This window comes from Xenopus tropicalis, chromosome 8, assembly GCF_000004195.4.
Source record: "Xenopus tropicalis strain Nigerian chromosome 8, UCB_Xtro_10.0, whole genome shotgun sequence".
Lineage (NCBI taxonomy): Eukaryota > Metazoa > Chordata > Amphibia > Anura > Pipidae > Xenopus > Xenopus tropicalis.
Genome location: NC_030684.2, coordinates 143,353,662 through 143,376,379, shown reverse-complemented (window position 1 = coordinate 143,376,379; position 22,718 = coordinate 143,353,662). Strand labels below are relative to the sequence as shown.

General features: G+C 45.4%; 1 protein-coding gene and 1 long non-coding RNA gene across 2 annotated transcripts in view; one reads left to right on the top strand and one right to left on the bottom strand.

Moving 5' to 3' along the window:
• LOC100491015 overlaps positions 1 to 18,984 on the bottom strand; it is a 46,558-nt gene extending 27,574 nt beyond the window's left edge. The window contains exon 1 of the mRNA XM_031891357.1: positions 18,393 to 18,984. Coding sequence (XP_031747217.1) covers positions 18,393 to 18,954 — 562 coding nt within the window. The 5' untranslated portion in view covers positions 18,955 to 18,984. The remainder of the gene's footprint in view (positions 1 to 18,392) is intronic.
• Positions 10,700 to 17,511, top strand: LOC116406701. The gene is made up of 3 exons (XR_004219759.1): positions 10,700 to 10,741; positions 13,192 to 13,364; positions 17,051 to 17,511. It is a non-coding gene; the product is annotated as an uncharacterized LOC116406701 (long non-coding RNA).
• Positions 18,985 to 22,718: the final 3,734 nt, after the last annotated feature.

The window sequence follows — 22,718 nt, the reverse complement described above, 5'->3', positions numbered from 1 at the left end:
TGATCCCAACTAAGATATAATTACCCCTTATTGGGGGCAGAACAGCCCTATTGGGTTTATTTCATGGGTAAATGATATTTAGTAGACTTAAGGTATGGAGAGAAAACTCCAGGTCCCAAACATTCTGGATGACAGGTCCCATTCCTGTACTGGGAACTATTGTACCACGTCTCACATCAGTGGGAATTGCATCTATAGGTCCCTTTACATGAAAGCCAATTGCCACATTTAATATTAAAAATTAAACTGGGTACAATAGACTGCGCCAAATAAACAATGTGTTTTATATAGTCAGTTAGGCAAAAATGTCATGTTTAAAGGCTGGGAGTGGGCAGTTGTCTAACATAATAACCAGAACACTACTTAATGTTTTGCAGCTCTCTAAGCTGTTAGCTTAGTAACCAATCAGTGACTTTAGGGGGGGGGCACAAGGGAATCCACATTGCTCTCAAACCTGGATTCCCTGCTACTGGTTTCCAGAAAACATCAGTATCAGTTTTGCCAGTTAAGGAATTACCAGTTGATTGTGGTTAAGATAATCCAGATGAGGGGCGTGGCCAGGATGTGAAGGAGAACAGTCGCATAGAAAGACCGCTCCCGCACCTAGGCATCCACAATGCCCCCAAAGAACCCTCCTAAAGCCAAACCAGACGGAGTGCAAAAGTTTTTCTCCAAAACGGCGCTCCAAGATGGTGGCTGCGAGATCGAAAGTACAGCACCCGAACTCCAAATACATCCGCCGCAACTACCAACTGAACCTGCCGAACCTACACTGCACACTCTTATGTCGGCAATAGTTGACTCCAAAGCCGCTTTATCGACTAAAATTGCCGACACGACAGCAACTGTTACGATCGAGGAGTTGCGAGTAGACTTATCACTCTTACGACAGGATCTGCAAACTGTAAGGGAGCGGACAACCGAAACTGAACGGCGTATAAGCACCATGGAGGATAGCCTTCCCCCAATACAAAGGCAAGTACAACAACTACAGCGGGAACAGGCTAACCTGATAGCTCACGTGGACGACCTAGAAAATAGGCAACGGAGGTCCAATCTGCGCATAATAGGCCTCCCAGAAGGCATGGAAGGCCAAAATGTGGCGACATTTATTGAAACCTGGTTAAAGGATACGCTGGGACCAGAAACCTTCTCCCCGTATTTTGCAGTGGAAAGGGCCCACAGAGAACCAGCCCGTAAACCACCACCAGGCACCCCGCCAAGGCCCATGCTACTCAAGCTCCTTAATTTCAAAGACAGAGATGCAGCTCTGAGAGCAGCTAGAGTGAAAGGGGACACAATATGCAGCAACGCCAAAGTATCACTATTCCTGGATTTTTCTACTGCAATTCAAAAACAACGCAGTACAGCGTCTCCGGAACAATAACATTAAATACGCCATGTTATTTCCAGCGAAACTGCGAGTAATCGACGGAGACAACACATTATTCTTCGATCACCCTGAATCGGCCATACAGTGGCTTGAAAGCAAACCAAGGGCTCCTGGACCGATGAGACCTCCTCAGAGACCCCGTCATGAAATACTGTCAGAAATGGAAAGAATGTAAAGCCAAGACCGACCGGGTAGCAAAATAGAGACTAAGACTCTCTACCTCTATCCTAGCTGGACTCCTTCATCTACCTCTAAACCACAACGAGAAAGCCTAAGTATAGTAATATGGTTGCAAGCCAGATATGGCTAAGTTCCTAATATGCTTTATTAAAAATCCAAGTAGCGGACTAGGTACACTCTTAAGTCAGCTACTGATCACTATCAATATACACCAAGTTAGGGAGAAAAGCCCACTCAGTTCTAAGATTGGGCAGGGGAGGGTAAGTTATTGCTTATATATGTTTATTGTACTTATGCTATAAAAAATTGTCAGTTTTGCAACTGTTGAGCTAGACAGAACACCAACAAGTATTAATATGGTTATACAATGACAAGTATCTCCCTATGCTCCTGGAGTGTCAGGGGACTTAACTCTAAATATAAAAGGGCCCAACTATTCACCTACCTTAAAAAATACAGCCCAACAATACTTTTATTGCAAGAAACTCACTTGGTGGGCTCCAAAATCCTTGCACTAAAAAGGCCTTGGGTTGCCCATCACTTCCACTCACCATTTTCCTCCCGTGCGAGAGGAGTAGCGATTCTAATCAGGAAAAATGTAATGTATGAAACTTTGCATGTATGTTTAGATGTGCAGGGAAGGTATGTGATACTGCAATGCAAAACCAATTCCATTCCAATTCCAATTGTCAACCTATATAACCCCCCTCCAGGTAACCTAGATGTACTAACAATAATTTTCTCCAAAATAGCGAGCCTACCCCCGGCTCCACTCTATATATTGGGAGACTTTAGTGCCCTGCTTCATCCAAGCCTGGACAAGCTAAATTCACTAAATCACACTCCCACCGCCCTAGCAAACTGGGCAACCAACATGAATCTCACTGAAATCTGGAGATGGAAACATCCCAATACCACTCAATACTCCTGCCATTCCGCCACCCACAAAACACTTTCCCGAATAGATTTTGCATTTGCTTCCCCAGAAGCATTAGCCCTGGTGGATGACATCACATACCTTCCCAGAGCATTCTCTGACCACTCACCCCTAATGCTACAACTAAGAATAGGCCAAATCCCCTCCTCTAAAATATGGAGACTTAGCCCCCTTTGGTTGGCAAACAATATGGTAAAGGAGAGGAATGCTAGTGACTATAAAGAATTCTGGGAAAACAATAATGGTACAACCTCCATCCCCACGTGTTGGGAAACTTCCAAAGCTGTCACAAGGGGAAACCTAATTAACGCTATAACAGCAGCCCGCAACACAACTAAACAATTATGTAAGGAAGCTGAAAACCAGTTCAATATTGCGGAACAAGCCCACGCAATAAACCCCAACATTGAAACCCACACTAACCTTACTAAGGCCCAACAACAATTAGAACTTACATACACCACCCTAACGAATAAAAAACTTTTATATACAGCCCAACGAATATTTGACCAAGGGGAAAAGAATGGTAAAACCCTTGCGTACCTAGCAGCCACCGCAAACTCAGTCACAGTTATTCCTAGAGTGATATCAGAAACAAGGAATGCAGCTAGTGAACCCCAAGACATAATGCGAGTGTTCTATGAATACTATGCCACACTGTATAAATCCAAAACCACACAGTCAGCTCAAACTATTGCCGACTACCTAGCCAAACTACCAATTCCAAAATTCGATAGACAACAAACAACTTACTTAAATAACCCTATCACTAAACAAGAAATCATCGACGCCATACTAGCACTTCCATCAACCAAAACCCCTGGACCAGATGGTCTACAACCAGAATGGTACCGATCAGTAATAGACGATCTAGCCCCTCAACTTCTCAACATGTATGAGGAGGCCTTTAATGCCTGGCAATTACCCCCCTCAGTGTACTCAGCTCTCATTATACTTATTCTCAAACCCGGGAAGAATCCCGAACAATGTAGCTCATACCGTCCTATCTCACTAATGAATACAGATGGGAAAATACTGGCTAAAATCCTAGCAAACAGACTCATTAAAATTATCACTGCAATAATTCACCCGGACCAATCTGGTTTTATGCCCAACAAATCTACTACATGTAACCTTAGGAGACTATACACAAACCTACAAATTGCCCACGAGAACAGTGGATCCAGAATTATAGTCTCACTTGACTCCGCAAAGGCCTTCGACACTGTCGAATGGCCTTATCTCTGGGAAACACTGAAAGCATTCGGATGCGGCCCCAATTTCATAACGTGGATACAAATTTTGTACAAGGTGCCCCAAGCCCAAATTAGAGTAAATAATCTCATCTCTCCACCCTTTAGCCTACATAGGGGAACACGTCAGGGGTGCCCCCTCTCCCCACTTTTGTTTGCCATGGCAATAGAGCCACTAGCGATAGCCATCCGACACCCTACCAATATCAGCGGGTTTAGACTACACAACATTGAAGAGCGTATAGCCCTATATGCAGATGATATCCTATTATTCTTAGCTGACCCACACAATTCACTCCAAGAAATTCTTAAACTCTTACAAGAATTTGGTTCATACTCAGGGCTGTGGGTAAATTGGGACAAGTCCCAAATAATGCCAGTTGACACAATTCCAATTGTAGATAGGCCAACGACCAAGCAACTAACCTGGGCAGACGAAATCAAATACCTAGGTATCATAGTATCCCCACTATGTTCCTTGTTCCAGGAACAGAACCTAGAACCACTGTATGCAAATGTCACCTCTACAACTGCTACCTCTGCCGCTATGGGGGAGAATAAATGTATTTAAAATGATATTCCTCCCCAAATTCCTATACTTTTTCCGAAACGCACCAACCACAATTCCCAAAAAGTTTTTCAGTAAAATAAGTGGAACCATCTCCTCCTTCCTATGGGCCGGCAAGCAACCAAGGTTTTCATGGAAATCACTTACCGCACCCCTAGAGAAAGGAGGCCTCCAACTACCTGATATGTATCTATACCATATAGCGGCCCAACTATCCCATTTACACCCCGGGTTTCTCCCAGATGCAGAGGACCCCAATATGACATTAGTAGCCTCCATCCTGGGCTCATTGGAAGCAATGACTCATTGCCCTCTATGCAGACTATGTGATTCCAACCCACTACCACCAGTACTATTAGCAACTTACCAATCCTGGCAAACTGCCCGAAAGCTAACCAAATCCGCCCCATATCTACTAGCTCCTCACACACCGCTATGGGGCAACTCCCATTTTATGCACTTCCGATACTTGGAAGATTTTATATACTGGCCCAAAATGGGCATTAAAACCTCCGGGCAAATTCTTCACAAGGACACTTTAATGTCATTACCACAACTCTTGGAACAATTGCCAGACCAGAGAATTGAGCAATTCCGGTACATGCAACTTAGCCACGCATTTAAAGCTCAATTTGGTTCATACCAAATAAAATATCAGAACTATCCCATTGATCTCATACTCAGAAACCCTAACCCCAAAAAACTGGTATCAAACCTGTACAATATACTAAAAGGTACCAGCAAGTCTCCCTTTGATAGGGCACTTGTTAAATGGCGCCAGTCTACCCCAACTATTACAGATGGGAAGAAGCCACAGACTCTGCGTACAATGTTTTAATATCTACCAGGGACAAACTGATAAACTTCCAAATCCTGCACCAATTCTACTATACTCCTGCTAGATTGAACCGAATTTACTCTGATAGAACATCAGCACGTCCCAAGTGTCAAGAGGCTCAAGCCAATTTCCATCATATCATATAGTCTTGCCCCCAGATTCAGAAATATTGGAAAGGAATTATGAAATGTCTAAATGATATCCTAGCCATACCACATATTGTAGCAATTGAATTCTGTCTGTTCGGGGTAATAGATGAAGTTATACCAATTAATAAAACCCGTATACTATTATTTTATGCTAAAAAGAATATAATTCTGAACTGGTTGAAACCCACCACCCCCACTATTTCCCAATGGTTGAACCTTGTGAATAAAATGCTAGCAATGATCAAGCGAACGTACGAAGCTAGAGGAATCCCCGACACATGGGTAGATGTCTATCCTATCTCCTAAACACTACTGACTAGGGCCTGTCCCATAAGATTGATGGAGAAATGCCAGAAAGAGCAATAACACACAATGAGTGGAAACTTGTTTAAATATGCTTGATTTGCATTCTGTATAGACCCCCTCTGTATACTGACGGTTTAATGCTCTGAATAAGAAACGATTGTTAGTAAATGTCATATGTCTTGTCTGTTTTGAAATAAAATAAATAAATACTTTAAAAAAAAAAAAAAAAGATAATCCAGACATTTGTCCAAAGAGCCATGCCAGACTCATCGATTAAACCATTATACCCATGTTGGCGGGAGTTGTCCAACCATGTTGTCTGCCTATTAACCCTGTTTGTGCCAGTACTAATCCTTGTTGTGCTTCAGTACAGAGCCCAGTGCCTTCTGTTACCCCTGCCTGTGCCCCAGTATAGTCTATTCTTGTTTGTTTCATCCCTGCCAGCCCCTGTCCCAGCTCAGCCTCCTCCTAGGTCTCTAAACACTATAACCTGTGGCCCCTGGTAGTGACAGAGCCACAGCAGGAACCTCCCCTTTAGCTCACCTAGGGCTGTGATTGGAGACTTGGATGCAATATCAGTAACAGGCAGGGGTGTGAGGGGCACGGGCACTGCGGCACTGAGCATTCCATTCACTGATATTATTCATAACATTGGCACCAAGTGTCACTTTATCCTGGCTCATAAACCCCATGGGGGGCAATGCCACAAGCAGAGTTATCATCACTGTTTATTTATACAGCATCAGCAAGTGATTCAGCCCTTTACATGACTTTATAGCAGGCGGGGGCCTTAAGCTGCCCTCACACGTTAAGAGTTTTAACAGGTTTTAATAGTTTTATGACAGATGTAGGATGAAAACTCGCCAGATGATCGATTAATCGGCGCCCATCAGCCTTACGATAATTTCACCAGTTTGTTGGATTGCACTAAAATTGGTCGTTAAGGAGAGAAAAATCTTAACTTGTATGGCTAGGTTTACTCTAATTTAACCATTTATATATGTGATTAGAGAGGTCTCTATACTAATCCTCCAGCCCATAGAGGAAGCAGCTCACTGGCCCACAGCATCCCATACACATGTCTGAGCCAAATCTACACACAGTCTCCCTGTCAGTATTTCTCTCTAACTCTCCTATGGACTTTCTACCCTTTATACTTATACTAATATTATTATCATATCCTGCAAATAAGGCATAAACAATTTGCCTTGGTTGCTGGGGCAATTTAGCCCTAGCAACCAGATAGTTTGAATTCTATGTCTGAGAGATGCTGTAAATTAAATTAACTGAGAAACCAAAATAATTTTACAATAAGATTATCTGATAATAATTTGAATTATTACTGACTGTATCATAATAAAATACAAAAGGGGGAGGAGTTCAAGGCTTATAGACTTGTGCCTTTGTATTTTCACAGAACCCCTCAGTGACTGCTAATATCCTTATCATTTACAGTAGGGGGTACAGTATCCCTTATAATACATGAGTGATACTCAGAGTTCCCTGTATAACTCAGCCTGCAGCCTTGTGCCTTTATATGGGGGGCACAGAACCCCTCAGTGACTGCTAATATCCTTATCATTTACAGTAGGGGGTACATTATCCCTTATAATACATGAGTGATACTCAGAGTTCCCTGTATAACTCAGCCTGCAGCCTTGTGCCTTTATATGGGCACAGAACCCCTCAGTGACTGCTAATATCCTTATCATTTACAGTAGGGGGTACATTATCCCTTATAATACATGAGTGATACTCAGAGTTCCCTGTATAACTCAGCCTGCAGCCTTGTGCCTTTATATGGGGGGCACAGAACCCCTCAGTGACTGCTAATATCCTTATCATTTACAGTAGGGGGTACATTATCCCTTATAATACATGAGTGATACTCAGAGTTCCCTGTATAACTCAGCCTGCAGCCTTGTGCCTTTATATGGGGGGCACAGAACCCCTCAGTGACTGCTAATATCCTTATCATTTACAGTAGGGGGTACATTATCCCTTATAATACATGAGTGATACTCAGAGTTCCCTGTATAACTCAGCCTGCAGCCTTGTGCCTTTATATGGGGGGCACAGAACCCCTCAGTGACTGCTAATATCCTTATCATTTACAGTAGGGGGTACATTATCCCTTATAATACATGAGTGATACTCAGAGTTCCCTGTATAACTCAGCCTGCAGCCTTGTGCCTTTATATGGGGGGCACAGAACCCCTCAGTGAGTGCTAATATCCTTATCATTTACAGTAGGGGGTACATTATCCCTTATAATACATGAGTGATACTCAGAGTTCCCTGTATAACTCAGCCTGCAGCCTTGTGCCTTTATATGGGCACGTAATTCCTCAGTGACTTCCAATATTTACAATTGAGGTTACATTTTCCACTATATAATGTATTTGCCATTGATATTTATGTTTCACACTGACTGATTCAATAACCCAGGAACCTCCCTCTCCTAGTAAGGAGGATGAAGGACAATAGGGAGAGAATATCTGTATAGGCAGAGATTACTGGCAGCATCGTGCCCCCCTTTGGGGCCCATGCATCTAACTGGGCAGCAAATGGATATAAGAGATGACAGTGCCCTGTATTTGGGCTCCCAGTGACAGGGAGAGAGAAGGGACATGGCAAGGTAACCCCTGTGGCCCCACGGTGTTTGCCTTGAGGGCACCCAAGGCAAACATCCCCCTAACATGTGACCCCCATCCCCACCTTGAGCGCACCGAGACCCTCAGACAGGCAGGAACTAGGGGAAGGCAAGTAGAAGAGGTACATGCCCTGTGCCCCCCAGTACCATTGTGCCCTAGCCATGTCTCTCTTATGTCTACACCTGGGCCTGACCCGAACCTTGTTCCCAGAGGGCTCATCGTGCCACCGCCTTCCCTCTCTCCTTGCCCCCAGTTGCATGCAGACAGGACAATTTGCTGTGGGTCCACGGGGGGTACCTTGCCATGTCCTCCTACTGTGTCTCATACCACATGGCACTTACTCCCTGTGTATTTATACTTATTTATTGTATTTATTATAACACTTGTCCCCCCTGTGTGTAATTCTGTATATTGTAAGATTGTACATCGCTGCGCCCCCTTGTGGTTATACATACATACATACATGTCCCTGTCACTGGGCGCCCAAATACAGGGCACTGCCATCTCTCATAGCCGCTTGCTGCCCAGGTAGATGCACACAAAAAGGTGCGCTGATCCTAGAAGAAAAGACATGAAAACTGCATTAATGAACGCACGGCTCACCGCTAAGAGCAATTTATTGATAAATCCCATTATGATCTTACAGTGCAGAGTAGGCAATGTTACTGTACGTGCTGTGCTAATTAACTCCTTCATTTGTGCGCAACATTAATAGCAGCCTTTGTGGCTACTTATAGAATCTAATTAGAGATTCCAAATATAAAGGGGATATTCCCTTCAATGTTACGTTTCATATCATGTAGACAGGGGATTCTCAAACTACGCGCTTGGGTCCCATTATCAGTCTTATTATTATTTTTACTATTTTTTTTTCTAGGAGGAAATGTAGCTGATTGAAAGGCGTATAGAAGACAGGGTTGCCATCTTTTCTCTTTATCCCTATTTAGTCAGGGGGCAGCCCACACAATAGTGCCTATAGGCCATTAGACTTGCGACCATGCCCCACACAACAGTGATTATGTTACCCAGATAGTGAGACGGGGCAATAAAATCATTTTTATAAATAATTTGATAAGCTGCCCCCTCAACAACAACATTCTCAGTCATTTAGCTGGTACCATGGAGCTATATCATTGTTCAACCAGGTCACATGACTTCTCCCCAACACACAGGGCATTAAATATAGGCCAACTGGCTAGTAATCAGTCTATATGGCAAGTGATTTAGCCCATCTGGCTATATAGGTCAAACAGGTACCACAGCCAGTGGCTGATTTTCGATCCCCAGAGGCAGAATGAGAGACTAGTAAGCACTGCTAACTGTTCCTACTCTCCAGCTGTCAGTAGCAGCTCAGACATGTAGAACTTTCCTTCAGAACAACTCACAGCTGCCCTGAGGGAAATCACACAGACTGAGCCTTTTTTTTGCCCTCAGAGAAGCGGGCGCGGGGCAAGCAATCCCCAGCGTAAGGGCTCCGCCCCCTCAGCCAATGAGCTGCCTGCTTAGCCCTACCTTACAGTGACTGGATCCTTTGCTGGGAAGGAAGCAAAAGTCAATAAGCAAGAGCGTGATTGGTTCTTATTTCTCTCTGGAAGCCAATTGGTTCATGGTGCAAAACTCAACTCTGATGCCCCAATATGAAGCAGCTCTGCCCCTTCCAGTCAGTAAGTACCCAGGAGAGTGAGTATTACTGACAGAACTTGTGGGTAAGTATGTATATTCCTGCTGGTGAGTTTGTGAGTAAATACTGCCTCTGACTGGTTAAACAGTTACTACAAATCTATGCCAGCAGTCTGTATTGACCATCTTATTAACCTCTTCTTAAGTTTTACTGGCCATTGCTAGGCTATTGGTAAAGAAGGGGTTAATGAGTGCAGTTACTGTAGCTATGTATCAGCAGCAGCAGGGTTAACTCTATACTGACTAAACATTCCCTTCCTTGGCTGCTATGGAGAGGCTTTTGGGGGAAAAAATAAAGTTACCGTGGCAACAGGAGGGCGGAAGTGTTATCTATGGTGACTTTAATTATTAATAGATACCCCCCAACATTTAAAAAATGGAAAGAGAGACAAAAAGAGATGAATATTTTAACCACGCCCATGTTATGACCACACCCCCTAAATAACACTCCCATTTTACAACATTTGGCAGGTAATGTAGAGTTTGAACACATTTCTGTGGGTTTTGGGCTCTTGTTTTATGTTTTATTACAGTTTAATGAAGGTGAAGTTGCCCTTTAAGCTGTGAGTCTCCATTCCCCCAAGAGACCTGTTTAGCTTATTAGTTACACTTGTGTCTCTGCCAAAAGCTACTTATTTAATTAAATCTAAGAAACTTTGTCTCTTTTTTGGCGCTCAGTGCAGGAGATCAAAGGGAAATGAGGGACATTTCAGTCAGAATCTGGGACTGCGGCCTGAGCTGTTAAAATGGGGACTGTCCTGCGAAAATCGGCACATTTGGGAGGTAAGTTAATGGACTATAACTGGGTGCTTGGTTTGTCAGTCATGTGTGCATCATGCCCCGGGATAGGCTCCTTCTAGGAATCCGGCAGGGGATTATTAACTGCGAGTGCGCTCACCTTTATCCAGTGGAGAGGAGCATTGGGAACCAGAGGCAAAATGGCCACAGTGTGTCATACCATTGTATAGGGGATTCCTTCTCCTTTCAGCTGCTTGCATTATGGAAATAAAGGGTAAAATATGCCCGTAACCCCCCTGATACTGTACGTAGAGTTGCCTTTCGTTTCTGAACTATTTTATCCCATACACTTGGCCTTGGATCTTCCTTCTGTGGGTGGAAGGTCGACATCTGAGAGGAAAATAAGAAGAGTATGTACAGAAAATACAGACTAATAGAATCTGTTCTGTCTCTGATCCAATATTTGGGCAGAAATCATCTAAATAAAGTGCACAATGTTGTTCCTCCAACAGAAAAGAGTTGGGCGGGTAGTAGATTCCCTTTTAAGGCTTGATGGCTTCTTAGCAAGTGAGGGAATACAGGGGTATGGGAGATAGCTCTCAGTACAAGTGAGGGAATACAGGGGTAGGGGAGATAGCTCTCAGTACAAGTGAGGGAATACAGGGGTAGGGGGGATAGCTCTCAGTACAAGTGAGGGAATACAGGGGTAGGGGGATAGCTCTCAGTACAAGTGAGGGAATACAGGGGTATGGGGGATAGCTCTCAGTACAAGTGAGGGAATACAGGGGTATGGGGGATAGCTCTCAGTACAAGTGAGGGAATACAGGGGTATGGGAGATAGCTCTCAGTACAAGTGAGGGAATACAGGGGTAGGGGAGATAGCTCTCAGTACAAGTGAGGGAATACAGGGGTAGGGGGGATAGCTCTCAGTACAAGTGAGGGAATACAGGGGTAGGGAGATAGCTCTCAGTACAAGTGAGGGAATACAGGGATAGGGGGGATAGCTCTCAGTACAAGTGAGGGAATACAGGGGTAGGGGGGATAGCTCTCAGTACAAGTGAGGGAATACAGGGGTATGGGAGATAGCTCTCAGTACAAGTGAGGGAATACAGGGGTAGGGGGGATAGCTCTCAGTACAAGTGAGGGAATACAGGGGTAGGGGAGATAGCTCTCAGTACAAGTGAGGGAATACAGGGGTATGGGAGATAGCTCTCAGTACAAGTGAGGGAATACAGGGGTAGGGGAGATAGCTCTCAGTACAAGTGAGGGAATACAGGGGTAGGGGGGATAGCTCTCAGTACAAGTGAGGGAATACAGGGGTAGGGAGATAGCTCTCAGTACAAGTGAGGGAATACAGGGGTAGGGGGGATAGCTCTCAGTACAAGTGAGGGAATACAGGGGTAGGGGAGATAGCTCTCAGTACAAGTGAGGGAATACAGGGGTAGGGGAGATAGCTCTCAGTACAAGTGAGGGAATACAGGGGTATGGGAGATAGCTCTCAGTACAAGTGAGGGAATACAGGGGTAGGGGGGATAGCTCTCAGTACAAGTGAGGGAATACAGGGGTAGGGGGGATAGCTCTCAGTACAAGTGAGGGAATACAGGGGTAGGGGGGATAGCTCTCAGTACAAGTGAGGGAATACAGGGATAGGGGGGATAGCTCTCAGTACAAGTGAGGGAATACAGGGGTAGGGGGGATAGCTCTCAGTACAAGTGAGGGAATACAGGGGTAGGGGGGATAGCTCTCAGTACAAGTGAGGGAATACAGGGGTAGGGGAGATAGCTCTCAGTACAAGTGAGGGAATACAGGGGTAGGGGAGATAGCTCTCAGTACAAGTGAGGGAATACAGGGGTAGGGGGGATAGCTCTCAGTACAAGTGAGGGAATACAGGGGTATGGGAGATAGCTCTCAGTACAAGTTGCCCCAGGGACTGGTACAATTGCCATCTTGGAGTCAGGAAGGAATTTTTTCCCTTCTGAGGCTTCAGATGGGGGTTTTTGCCTTCCTCTGGATCAACTAGCAGTTAGGCAGGTTATATAAAGGCATTATGGTTGAACATGATGGACATGTGTCTTTTTTCAACCCAACTTACTATGTTACTATGTAAGGAGGTTTGATTGAGGCGCATTGTGTTGGGCCCTGGGAGACCCTCATGGGTAAGTGGCTTATTTGGATGATTTAGTGCCAACAGAAAAGGAAGGGGCAGCAGAGTCTCCCCTCAGCCACCCACACTCTGTAGGGACTGGCTCCCAGGAACCATAACTAGTGTGAGGCCTGTTAGACGGGTCAGGAAGGTGCTTTGTTCTGCCGGAGGGGCTTTTGACTAAGCCACCTGCTCTGTCTCTTTATAGGGGACTTACCTCCTCCCACGCTATAGCTCCCTTTAGAGCTTGCTATACACTGTGGGGGTTCTGGGATGTGATATAAGGAGTAGGTCGGTATGTGAGTAGTGGGTAATTGCTGAGCTTAACTGTACTGGATCTTTTTCTCTACAGGCGTTTCCAGTAAACCAATATCTCCATTGTACAGGTGATTCCATCACAATCACAAAATCCCATACACATATCTGAGCCAAATCTACACATAGTATCCCTATCAGTATTTCTCTCTAACTCTCCTATGGCACCGGGAAAATGAAATGCCGTCACCCACAAATGAAGCATAACAGGTAAAAGACCTCATTATAGGGACTTATAATTAAAAACAAATTAACTTGCAGTTATGGATTAGGCATGTTTTAATTGTTTTCTAATTAGTTACTTTTAAAGTTTTTTGCATTATTAGTATTTTTTTTAAAATTTTAATACATTTTTAATGATTCAAAATAGACAGGAAGAGGAACAGGCTACTATACGGTTATCGTGATGTGTACAGAAAAAGTTCCCTTAGTATTACATAGAATTTCGGTAAATATCAGTGTTAGCGACCAAAAGCGGCATTGTTAATATATTAAGTCTGAAACGCCCCCTGGTTGTCAGGGTTACTGACCCCAGCACAGGCCCAGAGTGGGATTTAAAATAGGCCCTGATATTTTAATTACACAGAGACCCATACAGCCCCCCCCCCCAGGCTACTAAATAGTGACTGTCTATGGCACCTTACAGCAGCCCCCCTGGCATTTGCCAGAACCCACAGATTGCCAGTCCGGGTCTGGCCCAGCACTAAAACAAGTTATGGTTATGAGCAGAGTTCACAGATAGGAGCAGGGGACCCAGAAAAGGGAGGGGTGGGTTTAAAATAAATAAATAATGACGCCCTTGATTGTGACACTTCCCCTATTCCTCTTCCACTCAGACTTACAAAGAGCTGCCTGAACAGGGATTTGAACCCCTGACAACCAGACCTATCCATATATATCCGCAAAATATAAAAAGTGCACATTCCCCAGCCCCATATTATATTGGCAATTCCTTCTGCACCATTGCACATTAAACAGGATTTATATTTGCATGTTTATGATCAGGAAATTGCCCCCATTCCCATGTAATAGTAACCTCTATCTGCCCTATCAGAAGGGATATCAGCAGATAAGAATATAAACTGGCTGCCCAAGGTGGCAAATATAACCAGGTGGTTGGGCAGAAGGATTGCAACTGGCCAACGTTCCCAACCAAATCTGGGTACGTATGGGCCCCTGTATCTGGGGTTAATATACCAATAATGTTCCTTACTCCTGCACCCCATGGAACATATCCACCTTGTGGCCCTGGTGCTCCCCAGCCAGGCAGCAGGACACACAGACAGGGGCCCCATCCTCAGTGCAGCGATATCTCAGCAGTTCCCCGTGTGCGGAGCAGTTTCTGTGCCCAAAGGAAGCGGTGGGTTCAGTTAATACATGTTCTGCTGCCCGGCTATGTACCCGCACATGTCTGGCACACAGAGAGGCCTCACACAGCAGGCAGGATTTAGCCGCGGGTACCAGTGAGTGAATACAGTAGGTACAGTAGGTGCCAGCAGGGTCCCGCTGCTCAGGGGGGGGCAGAAGGAACTGCACTATGTTACACAGCGAGTGGTTCTTGCTCAGTTCCATCTTTATCTTGATTTTGTGTTTGCATTCAGGGCAGGAACGGCCTTCTCTCTTCTCCTTCTGCTCTCCCCATGTTCCCCCAATACAGCGCAGGCAGTAGTTCTGGCCACAGGGCAGGGTTACAGGGTCGGTGTAGATCTCCCGGCAGATGGAGCAGCTCAGTTTGTCTCTCAGACCTGCATTATCATTAAATGCAAAAAAAAATACAATTTGAAGGGACTTGTGAGGTCTGAAGGGGCTTGAGGATAAAATCTTCTACTGAAACTAAAGTCACATTCTAGTCTATTCCATTCTATTCTGGTTCATTTAATGGCAATCAAGCAAATCGGCAGCCTGCTAAGGAACCTATGTATAATGAGCTGTTCCTTATCACAAAGCCTATAAGGATGCAGCTGGGGGAAGGAGTTTGTTTATAGAGCGGTTTCTCATTGGACTGCTGATTTATTTTAATTATGCTATTTGTTTCATATGATAAAGGATCTGTAGCAAAATCACTCACACCTGACGAGCCTAAGGTAAGAATAAAGTAATCGCACTCTGGGAAGGGGGTTGGATGGGGTGTGGGGGCCACAGCAGGGGTCCCTTGGGGGGGGCATTGGGGATTATAGGATTACATACCATGGGCATAGCAGGAGGGAATTATAGGGTTACAGGGCATAGCAGGAGGGAATTATAGGGTTACAGGGCATAGCAGGAGGGAATTATAGGGTTACAGGGCATAGCAGGAGGGAATTATAGGAGCCTAAAGTGATGCAAAGACGGCACTACTCCCATTTACCTTCAGTTTTTCTTATCTGTGAAGCCTTATTGAGCAGCTCCACCCCGTGGCCCCGGTGCCCCCCAGCCAGGCAGCAGGACACACAGACACGGAAGCCATGCTCAGTGCAGCGATATCTCAGCAGCTCCTGGTGGGTGTAGCACCTTGCGTTGGATTTAGTTAGTACATGCCCCAGAGACTGTTTGTGCTCCTTCCCATGATGCTCACACAGAGAGGCGGCACAGTGCAGGCAGGATTTAGTCGCTGCTACGGCTGAGGGTACAACTGAGCAGATACAGGACAAGCAGATGTTTCTGGGGAAATCAGACTCTGGGAGATTAATGGTAAAAATATGAACAATCGTGTTAAGCGCCTGGTTTATGCTCAGGCTGGGGGGTTTCACGTATTGCTGGTAGCATTCAGTGCAGTACATTGTTTTATTGTGACGCATGGCAGGATCCCATCGTCTCCAGATACAGCGCAGGCAGAAGCTGTGGCCACAGGGCAGGGTTATGGGGTGGGAATAAAAGCCCCGGCACAGGGAGCAGCTCAGTTTGTCTCTCAGATCCCAATGGTGCATCACTGAAGGGAGAGAAAAACATAACTGTGAATTCTTTCCCTTAAAATCCTCTGTGTGTATTGTACGATGGGCAGGAGGTGTAACCACAAATAACCAGGCCCCGCCCCCACGCCGCAAAATAAAATCTTCAGAGGGGCCCGGAACTTGCCTCTGGGCCCCGGATCTGCTGTATTATAGTTATTATATGGATTAATTATCCCTGTGTGTCACTGCAGGTTCCTACTCATGAATTCCAGGACATGTCAGTTTGCATATTGTACCCCCTATTATAAAATATAAGGATATTATAAGTTACCAAGGAGTTCCATGACGGCCTTGACTTCCATGACGACATTGAACTCCAAGATGACTTCTAATATTCTTATATTATACAACAGGGGGTACTTTAATTACTATATAATCTACAGGAGCCACGAATAACCTTTATATGGCCAGGGAACCCCTCTGTGCCTTATAATCTTATATTTTACAACAGGGGGTACTTTATTCACTATATAATATACAAACTTTAGTGAGTTATGTGACAGAAATGACATCTCTAAGCTCTGATGCCATGAGCACTAACACTTCCCACCCCCACCCATTGTGTCACCCTGCACTGTATCCCCTTATAGTCTGTCCCACTCCCACCCCTACCCACTGTGTCACCCTGCACTGTATCCCCTTATAGTCTGTCCCACTCCCACCCCTACCCACTGTGTCACCCTGCACTGTATCCCCTTATAGTCTGTCCCACTCCCACCCCTACCCACTGTGTCACCCTGCACTGTATCCCATTCATAGCTCCCTTTTCCCAGAATTATTACAGTTGTGGAACAGGATACACTATGAGTTTACTGTTATTGGTATTTCATCCCTTTGTCCCATACCCTTTCTCTGCCCCTTTCTCTGCTCTCCCCATCCCTAGATCACACCTTTATCTATTAAAGTGATGAGTTTACCTTGAAGAATTCTCAGTTTTTGCTTAATCTTCTCAATTCTCTGTTTCAGCTTCTCCACCCTGTGCCCCCCGTGTTCCGGGACACAATCCTCACACATACAGGCTTCCTCCTCCCGGCAGTAATACCCCAGGGGCTTCTGGTGAGTGGAACAATCATTATCTCTGAATAAAGTGATGGAGTCTATCATTTGGTGTTGTGCTGACTGGCTGTGCATCCCCACATGTCTGGCACACAGAGAGGCCTCACAGGTCAGGCAGGATTTAGCCGCGGGCACAGGGGGGGCACAGTAAGTGCAGAGGATCCCAGCACCCTCCTGCCCTGGGTGAGACGGAAAGAAAATCTTCATTATGTCTCTCAGAGTCTGGTCTCCTCTCACTTTGGGCGACACATAGTATCCGTCTCCGCATTTCTGACAGGTAGGGGGCAGATGACAGCCCTGGCAGAAGGTATGGCCACAGGGCAGGGTTACGGGCTCTGAACAAATCTTCTGGCACACAGAGCAGGTTAGACAGTCACTCCAGCAGCTGCCATTGCTGAAACCAGAAGGAAGAAGTTAAAACCACAGATGATTTTGGGCCTCTGAGATGGATGTGGTTTACCTTACCCTTGTTCCTTTAGCTTTCTTAAAGGGAAACTATACCTCCAGAATGAATACGTAACCAACAGACAGTTTATATTATGTTAAGTGCCCTATTAAAGAATCTCGCCAAACTGCAATATATATATATATATCGGTAAATATTGCCCTTTTACATCCTTTTGTTTGTTTGCACTCTGACTCCTATGATCCCAGGCGCGGCCCTTAATTCTTAAAATAGCAAATGCCTATTTGGGATTACCCAATAGTACATACTACTAAAAAAGTTGTCATTTTCTTTAGTAGCCACGGAATGACACTGCATAGAGTTGCACCGCTTGTTATCCACAAATACCCCAAGATCCTTCTCCGCTAAGGATATCCCCAACTCTCCCCCATTTAATGTATAGCTCACATTTATATTATTTCTACCCAACTGCATAACTTTGCGCTTATCAACCCGGAACCTTAGCACCCTGCATGGAACCCGCAGCTTAGCACAAATTTTGTATCCGCAATAGAAACAGCACTTACAGTGCCCACTTCCAGGGTATTAAATAAAGCCCCATACCCCCCCACTCTGTGTAACATCATCTTCGGCCAGTTCTTTATCCAAGTACAAATATTATGTTCCAGGCCCATATTCCATCATTTCACGAAGTCTGTGTAGATGGCACCCACTGCCTCTCCCAGGCTTCTGTTAACTCTTTATAGCAGGCAGTTTGCCTTCTGGCAGGATCTATTGCACATAAAACCGTGGTGGTTGGTGCTCAGATTGTTTGCAAAGCAGAAGGACTTAATATCTTTAGTTTACCTTGAATAGTTATCTTCTCTGGGGTCTCATTCAGCAGCTCCACCCTGTGGCCCCGGTGCCCCCCAGCCAGGCAGCAGGACACACAGACACGGGCCCCATCCTCAGTGCAGCGATATCTCAGCAGCTCCCCGTGTGCGGAGCATTTTCTGTCCCCAAACAAAGCCGTTGGCACAGTTAATACATGTTCTGCTGCCCGGCTATGTACCCGCACATGGGTGGCACACAGAGAGGCCTCACACAGCAGGCAGGATTTCACAGCCAGTACAGGGGGGGCACAGTAAGTGCAGAGGATCCCAATCCCACCACAATATGGGTGAGTAGGGAGGAATAGTTCTGCTATGTTACACACAGTCAGGTTGATGCTCAGTTGAGGACGTTTCCCATATCTCCGTCTGCATTCAGGGCACGAAGGCTTTTCTCCAAAATTCCTCTTCTCGCCGTCCCACGTTCCCTCAATACAGCGCAGGCAGTAGTTATGGCCACAGGGCAGGGTTACAGGGTCGGTGTAGATCTCCCGGCACACAGAGCAGCTCAGCTCCTCTCTCACTCCAGCCGCCGCCATCGCTGGAAGCAGAAAGTGACAGTGAAACTGAAACCAGAAACTGACAGTGAGACTGAAATTCTCTTTTTCCTCCCAAGTTCTGCTCTGCCCCCTGACAGGGTGGGGTCTGACAGCCCCTATATCTCCTGTAAGATTACAGCGTTCCCCATCATTAGGTTACACATTCCTGGGTTAAATCATTAACAGAAGTAACACAGATATGATAGAGTTTTACTGGCCAAGCCATATCTGTGCCATCTTTACAGTTTGTGCATTGGCCATATTTTTTTATTGATTTTACAAAATTACAAAACAATGAATACAAAACAGTGTTTGGTATATTACTATTGGGTTGGTGTCAATACAATCAGTGATACTATTGCTAGGCATTGCAGTTGTCTCTCTATAGGTGACTGTGTTTAGATCTGGCAGGTCAGTCACACTCAATATAAGGGGGCGAGTTATGTGTTCCTGTATCCTGTATTCCTGTATGGGGGAGTGGGGGGGCAGGCCCCGGGGGATTTACATCTTGGGCAGAGGTCATCCTGTCTCCTCCCAAATCTCAGCAGCTTAAGGGGTGTTAAGGTCCCCATACACGTTAAGATCGGCTTGCTTGGCGAGATTGCCAAGCGAGTTGATCTTCACCCGATATCCCCACCTACGGGTGGGCGATATCTGGGAGCGTGTAGGTAGAAAAAAAAAAAATTTGATCGTTTGGCCCTGGGGCCAAACAATCGAATTATATTGGCTGCAATGGGGCAGTCGTTTCGATCCGACTGAATTTTCTAACCTGGCCGATCGATATCTGGTCAATTTTAGGCCAGATGTCGGTCGGCCAGGCCCCTTGTTTCTGCCCCTACTCGGGCCGATAAGCTGCTGAATCAGTCCAAGGGACCCATATCGGCAGCTACTACCGGCCCGTGTATGGGCACCTTTATGTAGGTTTGGTGCAGAAATTTGTACTGTATGAGCCTATCCTTTATGGAGATTAGGAAGTTATAGGCAGTGTCTGTTTCCTCCCATTGTTTATGTTCTAGCTCTGGGAGTATAGGCCGTATTTATGTACCCTTTCCTGGCGCCCCCTCCTAGGGCCTCATACATGGGAAACACTAGATTCCCCCTCCCATCCCAGTGGCGCAATACATTCCTGTCTGTGCACTGAGCAGTAATCATGTGACTTATTCTTCTTACTGTAACCCTTATTTTTGCACCCAGGACCAGCACCAGGCCCGCTCACATAGTGTAGAGCAGGAATGTTGTATATATATCAGCGAGCACCACAGCTTCTTTGTAATCAGCTTGAAAAAGGAACTAGAATGTTCTGAAAGCTTGCTATGGTTATCTTAGTTAGCCAATAGAGGTATCACCTTTATACCACTTTTGTTATTTTTTATTTCAAAAGGGTTACCCTGTAAACATAGTGCAGAGCACCGATTACAACAGATGCTCAGTCGCAGCTGGACCCTCGCATACATACTTGGGGAAAGAGAGAAGTGTTGCAGAACTGTAGCTCTCAGCTGCTCAGAATGGGATATCTGGATGGCAGGAGTTCTTAACCAAAATAATGTATTGACAGGTTACTCACAGTACAGGCCTACCTGGGGTAACACCCCCCCCCAATCCCCGGGACAGACAGGATCCCACTTCAACTTTGCCTTTAGTGGACCCGGATCACTTCCAGTGGAACCTACAGGCAAATCTCTGACCTGACTCCCTTTCTACTATGATCCCAACACTAACAGGCAGTATCACTCCAATCTATCCTCCTACACTGGGGCTCAGGGCTGCTCTTTCTAGCTCAGCCTATCTGACTTACACTCCTAGAGTGGTGCTATAACCTGCCACTAATACCCCATTCATGGGGCCCTATTCCCCGACTTCTCCAAGGTTTACCTCTCTTGGGCCCTTTCCTGTAAGTCCCAGGCTCCAGGAGACCTGCACCTTCCTTAGTATGTGAAAGCCAGAGAGAAAGAACATGTAGTGGTTCCCCCTTATATAGACCAGGGAAATACTGACACTTCCTGGCCAAATCTGGTACTAGTGGGGGATTTCCAGTCCATGGGGGAAGTTAACCCTATAGGTTATGATAAATAGATTATGCTGATTGGAGTAACATTCCAGGCTGTTTATTCCATTAAAGGAGACATATTGGATAAATGGGAAACTGGTTTCCCTTTGGGCTAAACATTAACCCTATCTGTAACAATGGCCCCTTTATTGGAGCTCCCTATAGATCCTCTCACTTCTCTGTCCGAGTTTGAAATGGAGAGTGGGCGTGTCCTAACGGTCCCTGCCAGAAGCACAGTAGGAGGGGGAGAGCCAATCACAGCCCTGCACTCACACAAGCACAGACAGGCTTCAGTTCCCTATCAGGTCAGCCTAGCTGCTGATTGGTTCCTATCCTACAGTGCAGGGTACGGAGGGCCGCCGGCTCCCCAGCTCATCCAGAGAATTCAGCCAGCAGGATGTGGCACGGATGGGCGGGGCTAGTGGGATTTTGGTGGAATTTCTCAAAAAAATCAGTCCAAAACACAACTTTTTAAGCACAATCCTTCTATATCTACAGGAGTATAATTCACTGGTACATTCATCATTTTTATAGGATATGTCTCCTTTAAGAACTTTGTACAAGTCATTCTTAATTGAGGAAGCCGGTTGGATGACTGGTGAAACGTCTTCAAGGAATAAAAGATAAAATCCCAGCAAGTCCAGTTGATCTGACTTACTAGTACAGATATACAGTGACCTGGATGAAAGAGAATCTTCACAAACACTTAACACTATAGGCCCCTACACTACATTGGAATTTTGGGGTGTTAATATTGTATTTTACGTGTTTCCTATGTAAAGCGCTTGAAGGCCGCCCCCCCACATGACTGAAGGGTGTCCAGAAAAATAATCTTTTCCTTCATTGTACTGTGTCTTCCACTTGATCAGTTTCTTTATAGGCCACACTAAAATACCCTCTCCTAGCCTCCGCCTCCTAAGGCAGGACACATAAATTACAGAAAACACTAGATTTCCCTCCCTGTCCCAGTACAGCTGGTGTAATAGAGCCCCACTGGGGCAGATGCACAAAGGGAATAAGGAGGATGCAAAAGTCAATAAACGAGAAGGATTGGTTCTCCTGTCTCTCTGTCAATTTGGAGTGGAGGCCAGTTGGCGAGACTTTGTGGCCCCAATATGAAGTCTTTGGTGCCCAGATGTTGCTGCACCCCTCCAGTTGGTCAATAAGTAGGAGGAGTATGGAGAAGGGTGATGGTTGGCTGGGTGTGGATAGGCTGTCAGGGATCACATGGGGTGGCAGCAGAAGCCATAATCTAAACCAACTCTTTAAACAAACCCCCTGTGACTGGCTATTGGCCAGTGGGCCCTCCTGCCGTGTCAGGTATTTAGTTTTGTATGATTGGCCGTTCCCTGCACTAATGTTATCTTCCTGTAACGAGAATCAGATTGTACAGAAACACAACCCTACTCTTTATTTCATTCATTTTCATTTCATTCTCTTTGTAGGTTTCAATTCAGACTGAGATCTTGTTGCTGACGACGTAACTACAAGTCTCTGCATCTCACAAGAACCACATTTTCTAGGGCTCATTGCCAGTATTAATAGGGAAGGAGATCTGTTTTTCACATATCTATTGATACTGCACATTGGTCAGAAACATCACTAGCCCCGCCCTATTCCTGGGCCCAACAGCAGCCGATTTGACCAATCTGTCATTGACTGGTTGTTAAGGTGAGTGAACATAACAACTAAATAAGGTTTGAATACTAGTCTAATT